Source organism: Furipterus horrens, unplaced genomic scaffold (genome assembly GCF_987537825.1).
Source record: "Furipterus horrens unplaced genomic scaffold, mFurHor1.1.pri manual_scaffold_9, whole genome shotgun sequence".
Taxonomy (NCBI): domain Eukaryota; kingdom Metazoa; phylum Chordata; class Mammalia; order Chiroptera; family Furipteridae; genus Furipterus; species Furipterus horrens.
In genome coordinates, this window is record NW_028327179.1 from 50,476,734 (window position 1) to 50,496,873 (window position 20,140).

Consider the following 20,140-nt stretch of genomic DNA (forward strand, 5'->3'; position numbering starts at 1 on the left):
ATAGGAAGCACGACCAGGTAACACCCAGAGTGGTCCAAAGAAAATAGAAAAATTGAGAGTTCTTAATAGTAAAGAGTACATTCTTGAAAAACAATCAGTCCTGCATTCTTAGCTTGATCCAGATAATGGATGTTAGGTGATCTGGATAACAGGAGTCAGGTGGTCTGGACACATAAACATTCTTTCCTAAAGTTCTTCAGAGGATTATCTATAGGATGTATATACAGGCATTGATGCACAACTGAAAAGTTCAAAAGTTTAAGTTCCCAGGCTAGTTAAAGCAAGGATACAATCATTTCCTCTGCCTCAACCTACTTCATTTTAGTAATTTAGCAGCTTGACTACAGTGACCCCATTTTATTCCTTTATTCTTTCCTCACTACTATAATGATACACGGATTTCTATGTGCAGGAAACCTAAACCCGAATTTACAATGCACATGGCTGATGCTGGCTTCCCCCTAAACACAAAATTTTACCATCTTCTGTGGGACAATTGACTCAGGGTGAGGGTGCTCTATCACTCATTGTGGTTGCCATCCTTTCGGCAAGAAAGTCTTCCCTTGCTGTCTGTCCTATGATGGGAGACAAAAGGAATTCCAGTCTTCTCCCCTTACTCCTTACCTCTAAATAAATACAAGTAGACAACTACTTGTTTTCTTTGAACCAGAAAGCATCATATAATCACATTTTTAAAACGCTTCCTATCTGGGAGTGCCCAGTGTGAGAATTTTTCTTCAAGAAAGAAATGAAAGACTAAAATGTCACTGAAATTTAAACTAGGCTCTGTAATTAAGCACTTTAAGTCTTCTCAAAACAATTTCCAAGCATTCAATTGCTAACAGAAAGCTTCTTTAAAAATATGAACAGACAGGAAAATCAGACCCAAGGTTCACACTGATATAACAGGAAAATTTTTTATTGTGTAACTATAAAGATCAATAATTTAAAAAAGAAAACCATCACGCGAATTACAAAGTTAGGTTGGGTAGTTTCTTTGCAAGAATGACCAGATGAACCTCATATAAGCACAATAGTTATCAAGTAGGCTAAAGATGGAAAGTTGGCCTGTTTTTGATGAACTACCTTGCCTTTTGAGAAAAGCAGAGTGAAAAATTAGCATATACAAGCTTGGATTAAAAAAAGCTTTATTTATTACTTTTTGCAACTATGATCTTTTAAAACAGGGGCCTTAGGAAAAGCTGCTTTGGCAAGCAACTGCAAAGGCTCCTGTGGAGAGGAAGTGAAAAGACTGGGCTCATATACAAGGGCTGCTGGCACCTTCAAAGCACAGGGGATAGTTCACAGCAAAATGCAGTCCTAAGTAAATGGGTTTCAGGCTATTTCAGTGTTAAGATAACATCATTAAGAGTAGAACAGATTGTGCTCAAACCCTGCTGTTTATAATTAACACGTTGCTTCCAAATACTCCAGGGTCCCTGGTAAATAGTCTTCTGCTCACATCCACCCAGACCAATCAGAGTATTTGCATCAGATTCCATGCTGGGCCAGCACCTGTCTGGACAAATCCAATAGAGCCAAAGAACTCCTCTCGCTGGCCAGCTAAGTAGTTGGATGAACACAGCTTGGCTTAGTCATTGTCACAGTGTCCATATGGCTTTGAAGCTTGTTTTCACAAGAAATCATACAAGTATTTTATTATGTCAAAGTTCACTGTCCTATAAACAAAAACAGAAATACGTTAGCATCCTCACGCCCCCCTCAGATGGTTCAGCTCTGCATGTAAGATTCTGGGAAGCATATGCAAAATAATTCACAACTGATGGTAAATAATTCTACAGTGCTGTCGAAAGCATCATGATAAGACTGACATCAATTTTCCAAAATGTCACTAGGAAAAGTGTTTCTTTAAAAAGTTTATTTTCCCACTAATAAAGTTTGTTTTTCTGAAAAAAGGAAACAAAGTTAGAACTATTCAACATTCTGTATTTCAATTACACTAAGGAAAGTTTAGATTTCATCTGAAAGCTATTTGCTTTTTGTCTAATAACCAGAATAAAGTAATTAGAGATGCAAAAGTATTTAAATCTTTGCTTTTGAACAGTGTTTATCTTCCAAAACACCTGTTTTATCATTACAGAATGCACAGCTCATCTGTCCTCATTTGTAGTTTTCATTCTTTTCAGTCTTTTAACACTGGCTGACCTGTATGTGTATTGTAACTAAATCTGTATGATCCAAGAATACAATACAACAGACAATATGAATGTATATTTTTGTACTCTGATAACAGGCAGAATAAAATAGCAGGGGGAGAAAGACATATAATTACTTTCCTTTCTCTAAACTCATTTTTCACTACAAATATTCAGACTTGGAGGTTTATTATTTGAATAAATGGTCAAAATAATTAGATATAATGATCTAGCAATAAGTATAAAATTAAAGCCTTAAAGTATTCAATTCTGCAAAAATAATCATCCATGTGAGAATAGCCTTTTAAAGATTCACTAATTGCATGCTCTTATTTATTTAAACCATCATCAATTAACGTTTTTGTCTATCATTTTGTAATATACTTTCTAAAAACGTTTCTAAGCAAATGACTGACATCTGAAATATTTTAAAAATTTGGAATGTGGAGTTATAGATGCTACTTATGAAAACACATTTAAAAATAGCTGAAATGAGATGCTATAGCAATTTGGTACCCAATGGTAGACTGAAAAATAACCTTCATTTCATTACAATTGTGCCTATCTGAAGAATACTTAACCTTCCCAAATGCATAAAAACACTGCCAAAACAATCCTATTATCACTAGCAGTAATAAAACAACTAAAAATAAGTACTAAATTAAAAAAAAAAAATCTCAGGCCTAAAAACACAAAAGGTATAGTTACATATCATAAAAGCTATTTTATTTTTATGTGTTCTTCTTTCATTTAACTCTAGAACACTCCCACACCCCTGCCAAATTTACCATCAACAAGGTACCACTGACAAATCGTTAAAGAAAAATCATGATAGTGGTTGAAAAAAAATCTTTTTCAGAAGATCTTGGAAGAAAACAAACATAGGAGGCTCTTTTTCGTCGTCGTCGTCGGCAGCCATCCGTCTCGAGAGACGATGGCGTAGCTTCTTAAGTGTCTATCTGCACCGCCGAGAATGGTTGTGCAGTCCGACTCGGGAGTGACACGGTATCTGTCTCCTCCCGTGTTGAATCGACATCTTGCGATGACGCTGGAGTGTCCTCTCCAGTGAAGCTGAAGCTACAGAGCCTGGGCAGGGTGATATGGAGGGTCTGCTGTTGCCCATGCAGCAGACCCCCCCTCTCTTCGCAGCTGAAGGGTCCAAGGGAAAGACGGAGTCAATACAGCTTGGCTTCAGGTGCGCCGCAGGAGTTGCCGGTCCCCACATATACTATTCTAAGACATTGCAGAATTTGATATAATAACCACAAGAGCAACATCGAAAATTACGTAACATATTCCAAAGAAACTTTTTTGCTTTAAGGACTTGGAGACAAACCATTCACTTTAAGGAAAGTTTTAACCTACAAAGGGAGTCATGTACTTTGCAAGTACTTTCCCTACTTTTTCATGGCTTCAGATGCATATTAAATTCATATTAACACATTTTTAAGATTTTGGACAGTTTTCATATACTACAAGGAGATTCTCTCACAGAACCCAAATGAATTATTTCCTAAAGTAAAGATCTAGAAGGATATAGGATAAACACAAACAGTGTTGGTGGCAATTTGCCTAGGAATAATTCTTAAATCAGAATCTAGAATATTTTAATACAAGTTAATTACATGGCATATAGCTAAGGAAATAATTAAGCCTTTATCCTTTTATTTCACTTAGTTGATTCTTTTATAACACCAAAATACTTCTTTCTGCCTTTTATTTTTTTAAGTATTTTATTTATTTATTTTTAGAGAGAGCGGAAGGGAGGGGGAAAGAGAGGGTAAGAAACATCACTGTGTGGTTGCTTCTTGTGCACCCCCAAGTTGGGACCTGGCCTGCAACCCAGACATGTGCCCTGACTGGGAATCAAATGGGCTGGTTCGCAGTCTGGTGCTCAATCCACTAAGCCACACCAGCCAGAGCAAAATACTTCTTTCTTATGGGACACTATTTTATTTTCTTTTACTTCAGTGGGCAGTTTGAGTTTGAATTCTTTTTTAGTTTGGTTCTTCTGACAACTTGCAACTGTACAACTTAAAGCTGTAACCTTAAGTTATCTTGTTGTGTCTTTCTGCTGACTATGGGGGAAAAACAAATTGGAAACTTAGAACTACCTTTCTCATAAAAACAGTCCAAGGACAATATTTATTTATTTATTTTCCCCCCACTACCACAAATTATGCAGTCGAGTTTCCCACATTTGGGGAAATTGCAGGGGTCAGCACATCCGGAGTGCAATGGATAAGCCTCGCCCTGGGAAAACCACCTTCGTGATCATGGTATCTCCCCTGCCAGGTAAGTAATAAGCTTCTCACTCATCTGTCTTTTCCCATACTTTACCTCTATATTCTGTGTTCCCTTTCTATAACCAGTCTCCTGCAGCTTCTCTGTCCAAATCTTTCCACTGTTCCTTGGTTAATAAAGTTCTCTATGACCTCTGTCCCTTCTAAGAATTTGTTCTTCTTTTCTGGGCTAACTGGACAATGAACACCTCCTCATAAGGACCAACGCTCCTCCCTCTTCAGCTCTTTCCAATGCAGTTAGTCTCTCTCCTAGTCCTGTCAGGTGGGGTTGGTGTCCTTGGGCAAAAAAGCTCTGCTCTGAGACTCAGACCATTTCATTCACCATCCTTATTCCCTTTATCACCATTTCTTACTCACTGAATAACACAGCACCCAGTTTAAACAACCTTTCTGTCCCAAGATCTACGAGTCTTAGTGACTTCTCTGCACACTTGTCTTTTTTACCTTCAATGGCCTTCTCTTTTCAACTCTCTTGTGATCCATGGTCAAACTCAGAAAATGTCCTACCTCTAAAAACATAAATTTGTACATTTTACCCTCGACCCCAATCTCTTCCATTAAGCTATGTGAAACAACCTGAGATAACCAGTTCATACACCTCTTTATTTTCAAATACTTACTGAGTATCCACGTGCTGAGCACTGAAATATTAGCTCTCTACTGGCTTTACACTCTTCCTTCCCTTCCTAGCTTAAACTCTACAGTTTGTCACTTCAAGTTTTCACTTGCTAGCATTTGCTGAATTCACCTGACAAAACCCCAATCTTACGTGATTTTAATTATACCCTTTTGCTGTCCCACTACCTAGCATATTTCCAGAATGCTGTTGGAGAACATCAAAGTTTCACAGATTGGTGCCACTGTAAATTCAAGGTGAGGAACTTCAACAGGGCCCTCAACAGTCCCAGCAAGTTGCTTTCCTTGTCAGAACTTTCTTCTATTCCTCACAGCAGTTATTTCAAATCTCCGCATTCCTCTCCAATCGCTACCACTCCTGTCCCTAGTCTCAATTTTGCCCCTTCTTTTACAGGTAAATTAGAAGTCATCAGATCAGAATTCCCTCAACTTCTTGCTACCAAGGCTCAACACTCAACTCTGTCTGTACCTTTTCCTCTTGTTATAATACAAAAGGATTCTTCCTCCTCATCCAAGGCTACTTCTTTCTAAATCCCATGCTACACACTATTTCAAGATCTTTGTGATTTAAATTAACCTCTTGTATCATTAACTCCCCTTCTCTAACAGTCCTTTCCTGTCAGCATTTAAATATGCTCAAATCTTTAAAAAATAATGACCCTCTCACAACCTTTTGTAGGTAATAATCCTTTCTTTATGGCAAAACATTCTAAAATATAGGGTCATGAGCATAGAATATAGATCTGTTATACTTGTTGCTATGTTCCCAAAGCCTAGATGTTCCCAAAGCCTAGCATAGTGACTATAATGGGCAACACAACAAATGTTGAATAAATGAAGCCATTCTCTCTATTTGCTGCTTCAACTTTCTTAGAAATACTATTTAAACACTATAATCTGACTTCCACCCTACTGTATTCTTGAAAGTGTCTCGAATAGAGATACAAACGACCACTTCATCATTAAACTGAATGGACTCTGCTTTACTTCTTGGCAGCAATTGACAATTTTGACAATTACACCCTACCCTTAGGTTTTCCTTGTATACACAACTTTATAAATAACTCCTTTACCACTTAAACTCATCTTTATCCATTTGACCTCCTTTTTTATCCTTCAAAAGTATGTTATTTAATAACTATATAGTGGGTTTTAAAATAATAATTTATAATAAATTACTAACCCATTCCCTTATTTTGGACATTTAGGTTGTGTTCTGGACCTAATTGTTGGTTGTCTGCCACAGGTGTCTGGAACTAGGCCTACCTACCCCTCTGTGGTAATTATCCTTGGGATAACCATGCTTGGAATCTCGTCCCACCACCAGGCTTTGCTTTGGAATGAGACTTTGTCTCTTTAGCTTCCTTCTTCTTGCTGCCGCAAAAGACAAGCACACTATGGTTCCCTTTCATCTGAAGTTTTACTACTAATCACTGGGAAATTTGCAATATTGATATATTTATCATATACTAAGTTTAAAGCACTGTGCTAGATTTGAAGTGGAGATCAATAGTCTGTTTTGAGCTTTATGGACTTACTGGAGAAACAAAGATGAATTCTAATTATTAACTAATTAAAACAATGAAAAGTATCAGAACATGACAATGGGATCTGTATAACTGTATGTGTGTGTGGGGGGGGTGATATGACAGTTGTCATGGTATATTTGAGGCTTCTTCAGCAGTTAGCTAGATAAAGGAGAGAAGGAGTTGAAAGTGCTAAATATATGCAAAATTGGGAATCAAAACAGTGAATATCAAGAACTGAAAAAGCCAGACAGGTTCAAGTACAAATACCTAGGAGAGAAGACATGTGTGCCAGATGTGGCAGGGCACAAAGGCAGGGGCCAGATCACCAGGGCCTTGTCAGCTATTTCAAAGATTCTGTTTTTATCCCAGTTTAGAATCATGAAAAGTTTTAAGTAGGAGGGTGACATTAAATTTTTACATGATCATTTTGGCTATAGTGTGGACACCAAATTATAAGGGGATGATAAAAGTAGACAGACGATCAATTAGGTGGTTACTAAAGAAGAGGTGATGGTGGCTTGGTGTAGAGGCATAACAGTACCAATTATAAAAGTGAATGATTTTGAGATCTATAGGTGAAATTTGTGCTTGGATATTGGTGTGAGACACAGCCATGTTAAGAACCCCAGGTTTCAGGCCTATGCAACATGGCAGGCTACAGTGCTAAACTGCTGAAATACACACTGGAGGAACGTAAGTTCATTCCATTTTTGTTGGCAGGCAGAAATAGAAGTTAGAATTCCTGAGTTCAGTTTTGAAAATGTATTGATGTGGCTGGGAAACATCCAATAACATAAAGAATATATAAGAAAAATCTTGCCTTTACACTCAGGGAGTTATTAAATAGGTGTTGTTGAAGTCATGGGTATAGCTAAAACTGACTAGGAAAAAAGTATATGAAAAAAGACAGCCAAACCTCAAGGACCAGCTACATTTAAAGGTGAGTTGGAGAAGCTAGCAAATGAACCTTAGAAAACCAGCCAAAGAATAAAGAGGAAAACAAGAGACTGAAATCGTGGGCTTTAAGAGAAGAGAGTTTTAAGAAAGAGAGTGAGCAACAGTGTTAGGTGCCACAGAGTGGACAAATAGCCAGAGGAATAAAAATTGTTCTAGGGAAATGGAGAAAATGGAACTCAAAGCAGAAGTGGAAGAATACTTAGATAGAAAGCAGCACTGCCCCTACTGAAACAGGAAAGAAAAGATGACCACCAATGCAGGCAACTGAAGACATTCTCCACTGCTGGTTTTAATTTGTTCTGTGAAACAGATGAATGCAGAACAACGTGAATACAGATGTTAGGATTTGAAGTTTGAACAGAGTCGAGAATCTAGGTTGGGGTCTGTGAACCATATGCTCCAGTCTTCAATACATGAAGTACATTGGTTACAAGGTTGGTGGAAGATAATCACAGGAGAATAGGGAAATGGAGCCAATTGCATGAGTCTCAAAAAAACCCTGAATTTTTACAAAAACTTGGGATTAGTAACAAGTGGCAACAACAAAAAAGGATGGCACTCAAAGGTGCCTGCAACCCTGACTGGGGTTTGAGAAGTAAGTAGCTACCACTATAAAGGACTCCAGGCAGAGGTAATAACCCCAGATAAGAATCAAGTTTTCATTAAGGCAGAATGTTGGGAAAAGACAGAAGGATATGGGAGAAAGGGAAAAAATGGAAGATTAAATCAGTGAAAAAGAAGTGGAAGAGGTCAATATGGGATGAAGGAGGTAGTTACTCTTTGGACTCTGCCCATGTAAACTGAGGAAGAAGAAGATAATAAAGGTAACAAAGCAGGTTACAGAGTTGCCAAGGCAAAATTCTAGGTCTATAATTCCTGTTCCCTTTTAAAGTACATTCAAAATAAATGGAAGTGCATTCCTCTGGATGTGTCTAATATCACTGATGCTGTGGATTAAGTAATACCCAATTCAGTTTGGTTTACTATATATTCACCATATTGGTCATTCACAAACCTCTGTCCTGTTCATGATTATGTTGGGGCACAACCCAACATATTCAGGGCAATGACAAAATCCTTGAAATAAAGATGTTTCATTCAAAAGTTATGCCTTTGATAGAAGCTCTTAGATGTAGAGTTATTAATATCACTGTTTGGAAAAAGAAAGTTACTGCCTTATGGCTATCTTGAATACATCCAAAAATCTTTTTGCTCAATTTCTTCTGTGTAAAAACTTGTCCAGTTTTATCATTAACAACACATTTCAAAACCATCATTTGTGTTTTTAGTCTACACGCCATCGAAATATTTCAAATACCCGAATCATATTATCACAGAACTTTTAATTCAGAAGAGGCTTCAGGGTAGAGGCTGTCAACCTGTACACCTCAGAACTTCAAATTAGAGATCTGCAAATCCATAATGTCAAGCACTGTTTTAAGTCTGAATAAATAATGTGTCATGCCTATATGTTATTAATTTTTAAATAAATGCAAATAATTTCATGATTAATTTTAAAAGGATATTAAAATAAAACCTTCATACTCAAAAAGGCAGGTAAGTATTATCTTATGGATTGTCTTATTTCACATATCAGTCTACATACATATCACCTCTTCTACTACAGATCCTAACATGTTGTTATCCAGATGCAACCATGAAATTACATTATTTATTCATATAAATGGCTAGAACATTTTCCAAAGAGTAAATACACTTCTTTGTGAGGAAACTCATTACAGGTTTACACAGCTTTCATTTTTACAGAGATAGTTCTTTTCTAGAACTTCTAATGCTATACAATTACTCAGAATTAGTTTCTTCGATTTTGCACATGATCATCCTGAAATACTTGAGATGATTACCATATCTTTCCTAAGGCTTTTTTCTCACACCTCATCCCTCAGTCAGCAATGTGACATGGTTCCTCATTCTACCATCATCCTCATGCCTCCTCGGCATGTACCTGTTTGTCAATGCTCTTCTTAAAACTCCAAGCACAGCACAGCAAACAGATTTGACCTGCCAATGGCAACACATAGTAGACAGACCTATTACATCCCTAAATGAGACACCAGAATTTTAAAAACCTTATAGTAAGCTCAAATACTCAGAACTTAAGCCAAGTCTCTTCACACCTTGTTTTAGTACATATGAATTTTTTGTAGTCAACTGTCCATTAAATCCTACCTTGCTACTATGGGACCATTATTCCATTCTGTTAAGGTTGTTCAGAATCTTGATTTTTGCCATCTAACATATTAACTAATTCTCCCAATTTTATGTCATTTTAAAATTTGATGAGAAGGTTCTTTCTATAGTGAAACGTTCATTCTTGGCACTTAAATAAATGATCTTTTCTTGCTTAAATGACTAATAACATTACATTTGGAAGAATATTAATTTTTATATTTAGTATATAATTTACACAATTCAAGATGTTTTATGTTTTATGTTCTATGCTTACCTAGCAATAGCTCTGATGAAATCTAGAGATACCGTGCATTTGTATTTCGGTCCATCAAGCTGGTCATCATGGCCAACCAGGGTCAATAGCTGCAGGGTCACTAGAGAGGTAATCTAAACATAAGAAAGCATTTTTATAAGAAAATGTTGCAATGAGATTACATGAAGTCCTTGTTTCTAAAACATTATAGTTCCTTTGATAAAAATATATAACTACTAAATTCACAAGAATATCTGCAAAGAATGTTACTACTTTGAAATCTGTATGCACAAATTTGCAGATACGCTTCAAGTCCTAGTTAATCAAACTAACAGTCTTTAAGGATTCCACGAGACAGCTTTGTTTCATTAATGACTCATATGACCGCTAACCTTAAAAACTACATATAAAGCACATTCCTTCTCTCTACATAAGAATTTTATGGAGTTTCTACCCAAATACCTCAGAATATCAAGCAGATAAAATGTAAATGTGGGCATTTTTCAAAGTTGGATAGCAGGTTAGATGAACAATAAGAAATAACATCCTTCAGACCTGGGCTTAGTCTTGCTTTAAAAACTGATCACCAATTAGGTAATCAGGAAAACACCAGAGAATTAATTCAAACTAAAAACAACCAAAGATTTGCTATCACAAGATTCCTACTCAAGGAAATGCATAAACTGCACCTCCAGGTGAATGTGATCTTAGTTAGAAGGTCTGAAATGTAAGGAATGAAGAATGAAGAAACTGGTAAATATGATAGTAAATCTAAATAAATTTGCCTGTATAGATTATAACAATAATGTATCATGGGTTTAAAAATAGGATAAATACACAATATCAGTAATATATAAATCACAAGTGGAGAAAATAAAGTTTAAATGTTCTAAGGTCCTGTGGCATCTGAGACAAAAATAAAAGTATTCATTAAATTTCCACTTTGGTAATTTAAGTATAAATATGTACTTACATTATTAATTTTTAAAGTAACAACTAAGAAAACAGAAATGGAGTGTGTACTTCTAAATTAGTAGGGATAATAAAAATGAATTATAAAAATAACCAATCCAAAAGAAATAAAAAGAAACAGAAACAGGTAGGGTAAGTATGAAATATAAGACTTCCAGTCAAAATGGGAGAATAGGTAAACACAGCTCCCCTCTTTGCACAACTGCATCAAAAGGGCAACTAAACTGTGGAACAACAGAATCACCACCATCAGAAATCCAGTTGAGTGGAAATCTGACAACCATGAAATTAAAGAAACCACATACATCAGACTGGTAGGAGGGGCGAAGATGCAGAACAGACTGGTCCCACATCCACATGTGGTGGATAAAAACTTGGGAGGGATATCTTGGGAGCAAGGACGCCGAGCCCCACAACAGGACCTCCAGCCCAAGGCTCCTGTGCCAGGAAGATAAGTCCCCATAACTTCTGACTGCAAAGACCAGCAGGAATTGAATTGGTGGAAGAAACTTCTCGAGTCCCAAACAGTTCCTCTTAAAGAACTCACACACAAGCTTACTCAGACTCACTCCCTCTGAGCTCCGGCACAGGGGCAGCAGCTTGAAAGGCACCAGTGGTATATGGGGAGGAACTGAAGTGTCTGGAATCCAGGCGAGAGCTGGGGGACAGCTTTCTCCCAGACTGAAAGGCAGGCAGAGGCCACCGCCCCTTTTCTGAGTACTTCCCTCTAAAGAGCCAGCAAGTGGGTGCCATATCTGAAACTCCATCAACCACACTAACACAGTTAGACCCACCCTAGAGATCCCCTAAAGCTCCATCCCTGTATGGTAATACAGGCCCATTCAAGCTGTTAACAGTGGCTTTTCCGTATGAATGGCTGATCTTGGCTCATGCTTCACAACTTCCTAAATCCTCTCAAACAAGCAACAGCTGGCCTCAGCGGGACCTCAGTCCCTGTACCTCCAGCTAAGTGGCCTCAAGCCTAGCACCAGCTGCAGCCAGCCTATATTCACAGCTTGGCTTTGCCTGTGAATCTCTTAAGCCCAGCATAAGTAGTAGCCATCTCAGATTGCTTTATAGCTCATGCAGAGTGGCCCTGGGCAAAACATAGGTGGGGGATGACCTTGGCCTGCACCACTGGGAAACCCCAGAGCCTTGCACCCAGTGGACAGGTATAGACCAGGTCAGAGCACCTCCACCCTGCCCATGCACAGCAGATCTTCCATGGAGGGTTGAGTTCGGTTGTCAGCAGTCACGCCTGTCCTTGTAGCTATCTAGCCTGGGTATATGACTCCCACTGACCTGCCAATAGCAATCAAGGCTCAACTACAAGAGGAAGGTGTACTCAGACCACATGATGGGTGCATCTTGAACAGCCAGCTTGGGTGATAGGGAAGGCTGTGCCACTTGACCCTACAGGACATCTACTAAATTAGGCCACACTACCAAGACACTAAGTCACAGAGCTCTAACCAATACGTACATAGAAACAAGCACGGGGAGGCTGCCAAAGTGAGGAGACAAAGAAACATGGCTCAAATGAAAGAACAGATCAAAACTCCAGAAAAAAGAACTAAACAAAATGGAGATAAGCAATATATCAGATGCAGAGTTCAAAGTATTAGTTTTAAGGGTGCTCAAGAAACTTAGTGAGGACCTCAAGAGCATAAAAAAGATCCAGTCAGAAACAAAGGATACAGAAATTAAATAAAGAACAATTTACAGGGAAACAACAGCAGAGTGGATGAAGCCAAGAATAAAATCAGATTTGGAACATAAGGAAGCAAAAAACAACCAATCAGAATGAGAAAAAAAAGGAACCCAAAAGAACGAGGACAGTGTAAGCAGCCTCTGCAACACTTGAAGCATTCCAACAATCGCATCATAAAGGTGTCAGAAGGAGAACAGAAATAGCAAGAAGTTGGAAATCTATTTGAAAAAATAATGAAAGAAAATTTCCCTAATTTAGTGAAGGAAATAGATATGCAAGTCCAGGAAGCACAGAGAGTCCCAAGCAATATGGATGCAAAAAGGCCCACTCCAAGACTCATCATAATTAAAATGACAAAGGTTAGAGATAGAGAATCTTAAAAGCAGCAAGAGAAAAGCAGTTAGTTACTACAGGGGAGTTCCCATAAGAATGTCAGCTGATTTCTCAAAAGAAATTTTGCAGGCTAGAAAGGACTGGTAAGAAATATTCAAAGTCATGAAAAGCAGGGACCTACAGCAATGACTGCTCTATCTAGCAAAGATATCAGTTAGAAATGAAGGTCAGATAAAGAGTTTCCCAGACAAGAAAAAACTAAAGGAGTTCATCATCAGCAAACCATTAATATATGAAATGTTAAAGGGACTTATTTAAGAAAAAGAAGATCAAAACTATGAACAATAAAATGGCAATAAATGCATATCTATCGACAATTGAATCTAAAAAACAAACTAAGCAAACAAACAACAAAAACAGAATCATGGATACAGAGAGCATTTTGACAGTTGGCAATGGGAAGGTGTGTGCAGAAGTGGGTAAAGAGGTGAGGGGATTTATAAGTACAAAAAGGTAGTTGTAAAATAGCCACAGGAATGTAAAGTACAGTATAGGAAATAAAGTAGCCAAAGAACTTATACGCATGATCTATGGACATGAACAATGATTTGGAATTGCCTGAGGGAATGGGGGGTGTAGGGTGGAGGGGGGTAATTGGTGAAAAACTGGGACAACTGTAATAACATAATCAATAAAGTATAATAAAAAATTTTTAAAATATGAAATATAAAACAAGGCAATATAAACAAAATAACAATAGTAATTATAAGTAAACTAACTAAATGCTACTAATAAAAGACAAAGAATGACTGACTGAAAAAATAAATCCAACTCTGTAGTGCTTAGAAGAGATATATCTAGAACAGAAGAATATGGGAAGGTTAAAAGTCCAAGTACAGAATAAGATCCATCAAATACTAACAAAAAGAAAAGTGAAGGTATACTAACAGAGACAAAACAGATTTTAGGAGAAATTTAAAGATAGGTTCACTTAATAATGATAAAATAAAGGCTTTGAGCTTATATCTTACAATATGAGTTGCTTGAGATCTTTACTATGAAGGGCTGAGACAGAAAAGGATGGGAAGCCACGTAATAATGGAGTTTTTGGGGGACAGTAAGTATTGTTGAAAAGTCAAGACAAACTTGTATTCTTCCCAGTTTAGAAAGAGTAGGAATCATAATGAAAGTAGGCCTGAAATTTTAACAAATGGAAGATATAGAAAAAAATTAATACAATTTCTCCTATGGCAAAATATATTAATTAACTTCAATTCTTTCTATTTTTCTATAAGGGATTCAATTGCTAAAGTAGGTTTATAATAGTCATTTGAAACTCACACATTAATCTCCCTTTATTATTAAACACAGATTTTTTTTTAGTAGTTCTTTCTCTTTTAATATAAAAGAAACCATTGATTACCTTTTACTTTGCCACTGGCATTTCCTTGTAATGTTCTTATAACTTCAACTTTTCTGTGATTCAAATACCCTCAAATAATCAATTCTTTAACTCAAATGTACTAAATTACTCTTCCATGTTTTTTCAAAAACACAGAATCTGCCCTTAATTAAGTTAAAATTTCAAGAATATTTTCAGATATCTTACAGTTTTATTACTTTTACCATATTAGTTACAACAAATTTCCAAAGGCAGTAAGTTGAACCAGACAGTCCCTTGAAGTCACTCATCCTACCAGAATTCCATGGATAAATTAATCATGTAAATTATGCAAAGAATAGAGTATCACTTCAAGATGGAGAAGTCAAAAGGCATTTCCAAAATACTAAGATAATTTCTCAAGTCGGGAGAAAAGGGTCTGATTTAGGAAAAGCTAATACACAAAAAATGTAAACCAAAAAAAAAGCAATTAAATTAGGATGTGATTTTTCACATTAAAAAACACCAATTTCAGAGATTTGTTATTCGTTGGCCTTCTCATATAAACAAAAATGACATACAGAGTTTAGGAGAACATTACATGAAGCACTGTACAAATGACCCAACAATTTAAAAGTACTTTGCCAGTTTATTAAAATATTGATAGAGTAAAATTGAAAAAAATGTACAAAGATTAATTTATGGGGCTAACATTTTGAATCTCAAACATATTAATTTATACCCACATAAAAAGTTCTGGAAAAAATATACACAACTTTGGGAAAATTATTTTGATGCACGCATAAGTACAAGAATATTCACCTTCCTCTCCATTACCCAATCCTTAAAATTATTTATTTTTTGCAATTGCATATCCATGAAGCTCTTAAGGACTTGCTCTAGGTACTGTACACTCAAAGATGAAAAGACCACAGAAAATATTATTTCCTTGCCCAAATTTAAATATCTCCACACCAGCATTAATACCTAAATAGAATAGCTTGATATGGTCAGTAGGCACATGGTAGAAGTCTATAGTCAGTGAAGGTTTTCAGGACCAAATCAATAGTGGTAACTTGGTTTTGTATGTATTCATGCCAATACATAATGTGGAGGTGGGACCAGAGACTTTTCCATCTGCTGCAGTAGCCATTCCTGTTGTTAGGGTCCCAAATGCAGAAAGTGATTTAGAGTAAGGCTCTAGTCCCAGCAAAGAATAAATTGGAAAATTTTATAGCTAATAAAATTAATGCCTTAGAATGGCTTAATCTTTGTTGGAGAAAAGCTCTCTAAATAATAGTAAAAGTTGAACATGCTGAAATGTTTTTTAGCACTAAGTTTTAAATAAAATTAAGATTTGAATTACCCTGAAACATATTTTATAAACAAATACTAACAAAGAACCTAAATTGAAGGGTAAGAAAGAAGAAAAAAAATACAAAAAGACTTTTAAAAATCTCTAGACAAGATGGCACGGATTCTTCTCTGTGAAGGACAATTATAAACCCTGGAACTAATGTTAAGAGACAACCAAAGGAGGGCTATGAAATGCATAAAGAGGAAGGTAGACTGCAAAGGGACCCAAGACTGAAGGAAAAATATAGAGGCAAGAAATCTTGTGACTCCCCACCCAACAGCATAAGGTGACACAAGCCCAGTATCCTTCAATCCCCAATTTAGAACAGAAAGCTACCCAGGTAGGTTTATTCTTCCCTTGATCTGAATAGGAATGCTGCCAAAAAGAAATGGAAATTGTAAATCCTACATCTCAAAAAACTAACATTCATGAATGGAGGAAAAAATCTCTCAAATGAGAAAAAATGAAGAATCTGTCACTAGCAGACCTAAGTAAAGAAAGTTCTTTAAACCAAAAGGCAATGCCAAAGAAAGAACTTTAAGCATGAAGCAGAAAGACAGATTGGTAGGAAAAACAGAAATATGGATAAATCAAATAGACTATCTCCTTATGAGTTTTCTAAATCATATTTGGTTAAAAATTATACCACCACCTGATACTCAAAGACAATACTTAAAAAGTGGAGAAGTAAAGAGGTCTAAATGGACGTAAGGATACACTTCACTGAAGTGGAAAATCACTGATACCACTTATAAAACTAAATATGCAATTGTGAACTGTGGTACATTCATACCATGGAATACTCATCAATAAAAAAAGAATAAACTTAATAAATATAAAAATCTGGATGAATCTCAAAGGACTTAATTGTACTGAGAAAAAAACCTCAAAATTTACTTACTATATAATTCTGTTTATATAAATTATTTTTTTAAAGATTTTATTTTCAGAGAGGGGAAGAGAGGGAGGAAGAGAGAGACATCAATGTAGTTGCCTCTCCCACAACCCCAACTGGGGACCTGGCCCGCAATCCTGGCGTATGTACTGACTGGTAATCGAACCGGCGACCTTTCTGTTTGCAGGCCAGCATTCAATCCATTCAGCCACACCAGCCAGGGTTGTTTATATAAATTCTTGAAATGAAAATTTTAGAGGTGGTGGCTAATATACCAGGGACTAAGGACAGGGGCTAGAGTTGGGTGCGGTTATCAGAGGAGGATTCTTGACATGGATGGCACTGGCCTGTACTTTGACTGTGGTGGAAGATAAACAATCTTAATCAAGGAATAAAATTTCACATAACCAAATATGCACAAACAGATACACAAATAGATACATGTAAAAGTGGGAAATTTGAATAAGATCACTGGATTGCATCAATGCCAATTTTCTGGTTGTGAATTGTACTATAGTTTTGCAACCTGTTGCCGTTAGGGGAAACTGAGAAAGGACACACAGGAAAGAGAACCCATACTATTTCTTACAATTGCATGTTAATTTATAATTACTTTCAAAACTGTTTAATTAAAAAATACACAAAAAAGAATTTTGTAACTTACATGGTAATGGATGTTACTAGACTTGTAATGATCATTACACAATATATACAACTATGGAATCATGTTATACACTTGAAACTAACAATGCTATGTCAATTATTATCTCAATAAAGACATAAGTAAAGAAACTGATAAAACACACAAAACAGAGAGGGCTTTTAGAAAGATCTTGTACTGTGCCAGAATAAATTTGATCTCACAATGTTTAAGTACCTATGAAGTTACAAAAATCTACTTGTAGAAACAAAAACATTTTTGACCCTAATGTACAGGGATTTTAAAGAAACTACTTGATAAAATACTGCTTAAAGTGTGCAAATTAGAGAATGTTAATTATTTTATATTGATATGTTACTGGGGTGAAGTGATGTGGGTTTTAAAAAGTTTATATAGATTTTTACAGATTTTTTTATTGAAAAGTCAAATGATTACTTATGACTTGTGGTTCAGCTGCAAGAGGGGTTTGTAACTGCTGGTTTCATGCTGTGAGCCCATAAGGTTGCTACAAACATGTGGCTTGTACAACTTATCTTTGTAGAATAGGATTATAGCAAAATTATTATGTAAATTCAAACCTGAGTGTTATTCTATTTTTCCAAATTCTACTTTTCTTCTCCTTTTTTCTTTTAAAATAGTAAAAGATTTTTTTGGTGGGCTATAAAAATCAACTGCAGTTCAAATTTATTAAACACTAAAATGTGCCAATGTAAAAATTATTACAAAATAAAATTCAGAGCTAGCCTATTGAGACTGAAAATCAATGACACATTTTACAGATGAGAAAACATATATCACAAAACGATAAATGACATTATCAGTACCTAGTCAGTCACCCCAAACAAACAGGTTGAGGAACTTAAGCAGATGCTTCAAAATTATTTAATCCAAAAATCCCAATGAAAAACAATACAGCACATTTACCATCCTAGAAAACATTTTTAAGATATAACAGCAAATTTTAAATTAAGAACTTAATTTAAGAATATTTAACATATTAAAAAATGCTTAGCCAAAACAATGCCTCATTTTGGATGTTAATGAATATTAAAGGTGGTCTGCCAACACTATTAGCTATTGGACTAAAGACTCCAGTCAGTGCTTTTATCTTTTCTTCTACCACCCTTCAAACACATACGTAATCTTGCATCTACTCCTTCCCTCAGGATCTAGCAGAGGATATGGACAAAATTTAAGCAATGTGAACTGGTAAATATTAGTGACCATGGGTAATTAGCAGTATATGGATTAGAGTTTATTCAGGATTTATAGAGCAAGTAGCTACAGACATTGATAGAGCCCTATCTATAGATTACAGATATAGACATTGTGCTAGACATGTTACAGTCAACCCTAGAACATGGGTCTGAACTGAGCAGGTCCACATAGACTTTTTTCTTTTTTTTTTTCAGTAAATACGTACAGTACCATAAATGTATTTTATTTCCTTATCATTTTCTTCTCTAACTTACTTTATTGTAAGAATACAGTATATAATACATATAACATACAAAATCTGCATTAATCAACTGTTTATGGTATCAGTAAGGTTTCCAGTCAGCAGCAAGCTATTAGTCACTAAGTTTTGAGGAGTTAAGCTTCATGTATTTTGACTGTGGGGTGGAGGGGCAATGAGAATCCACGGCTCTAGCCCCTGCATTGTTCAGTGTCAATTGTAATTTCTTCAATCTTTATAACCACCCCAACATGAGTTAGGTACTAAAAATAAACTTCTTTTTCCAGATGGTGAAACAACTTCAGAGAGATTAGTAAATGTTCAGGGTCACTGAGGTAATAGCAGCTCTGGATTTGAATACCATCTGAATTCAAAGCCCATATTCCTTATAACACCCTAAACAGGGAGCTGCAGAACCCAGGTAAGAGGTAACTTTGTTGGGACAGACTAAGGAAAGCTTTAAGGAAGTGAGCAAAATGACAACTTTGGAAGCATTCCACACTGAAAGGAGTTCTTATGTATATGCTGAAGGCTAGATATTCAGCAGCACAGACACTGTAGAGAAAAATCTTAAATGAAAGTATAGCAGAACAGATAAAGAATATCTTAATATAAGCAAATATACTGCCCAGGGACAATCCTGTGAACAAAATGATCAGATGTGAGGGGTTTCATGTCACCAAAGTAAAATACTAATGTGAAATTTATTAACCTAAATATTTGTTAGCTTTTCATAAATCAGACTGTATTTTATATTAGACATAAAATTACTGTTTCTAAGGTTTAACTTTTAAAAAATAAATAATTCAAAGGTGGGGACAAAAGCACAATTTCTTAAAATCTGAAATTAGACAACATTGAAAATGGTTTCCCAATGCAAAATTACTTATATATTTGTGGATTAAAGATTATTTACCACACACACAAAATTCAAGATTACATATCATACAAAATATACTAATAGTTAAATTTATTAAGTTAGAAGAAATATTAAGATTTTAAAAAGCAAGGGCAATAAAAAGGTCTTTCCTGAAACACTGGAAATTATTTAAATTAATTTAAAAATCTGTGGGGAAATTACTACTGCCTTTCTTGGTTTCTGTTACCTACGAAGATATAATCTTTTGCAAAAATTTTCAGATTTTAGGGTGCATGTACTGTTTCAACAGCTGCTTTCTTGTCTACTGTATTAAGTTCAAATTCAAATGAATAAAGTTCAAATAAATAAAAAAGTAGCCTAAGGAACAAATTTTCTTTTTCGAAGTCAGGATTTAGATTCTGTGCTAGAAAATACCAGATAATTTTTTTATTTTTAAACTGTACTAAAAGTCAGTGACTTCACCTCTA

General features: G+C 35.8%; 1 protein-coding gene and 1 non-coding gene across 3 annotated transcripts in view; both read right to left on the bottom strand.

The window, feature by feature from the left end:
• Window positions 1–903: 903 nt before the first annotated feature.
• The window catches only part of ORC5 (origin recognition complex subunit 5), a 98,452-nt gene continuing 79,215 nt past the window's right edge, over window positions 904–20,140 (bottom strand). The window contains exons 13-15 of one of the 2 annotated variants that reach the window (XM_090286741.1): window positions 10,049–10,161; window positions 9,548–9,603; window positions 1,629–1,679 (exon numbers count right to left, since the gene is read on the bottom strand). In XM_090286741.1, coding sequence (XP_090142867.1) covers window positions 9,567–9,603; window positions 10,049–10,161 — 150 coding nt within the window. In that variant the 3' untranslated portion in view covers window positions 1,629–1,679; window positions 9,548–9,566. Of the gene's footprint in view, window positions 1,680–9,547; window positions 9,604–10,048; window positions 10,162–20,140 lie in introns of both variants that reach the window. The other variant, XM_090286740.1, reaches the window with a different exon arrangement.
• Window positions 4,289–4,459, bottom strand: LOC150001722 (U1 spliceosomal RNA). The gene has a single exon (XR_016513276.1). It is a non-coding gene; the product is annotated as a U1 spliceosomal RNA (small nuclear RNA).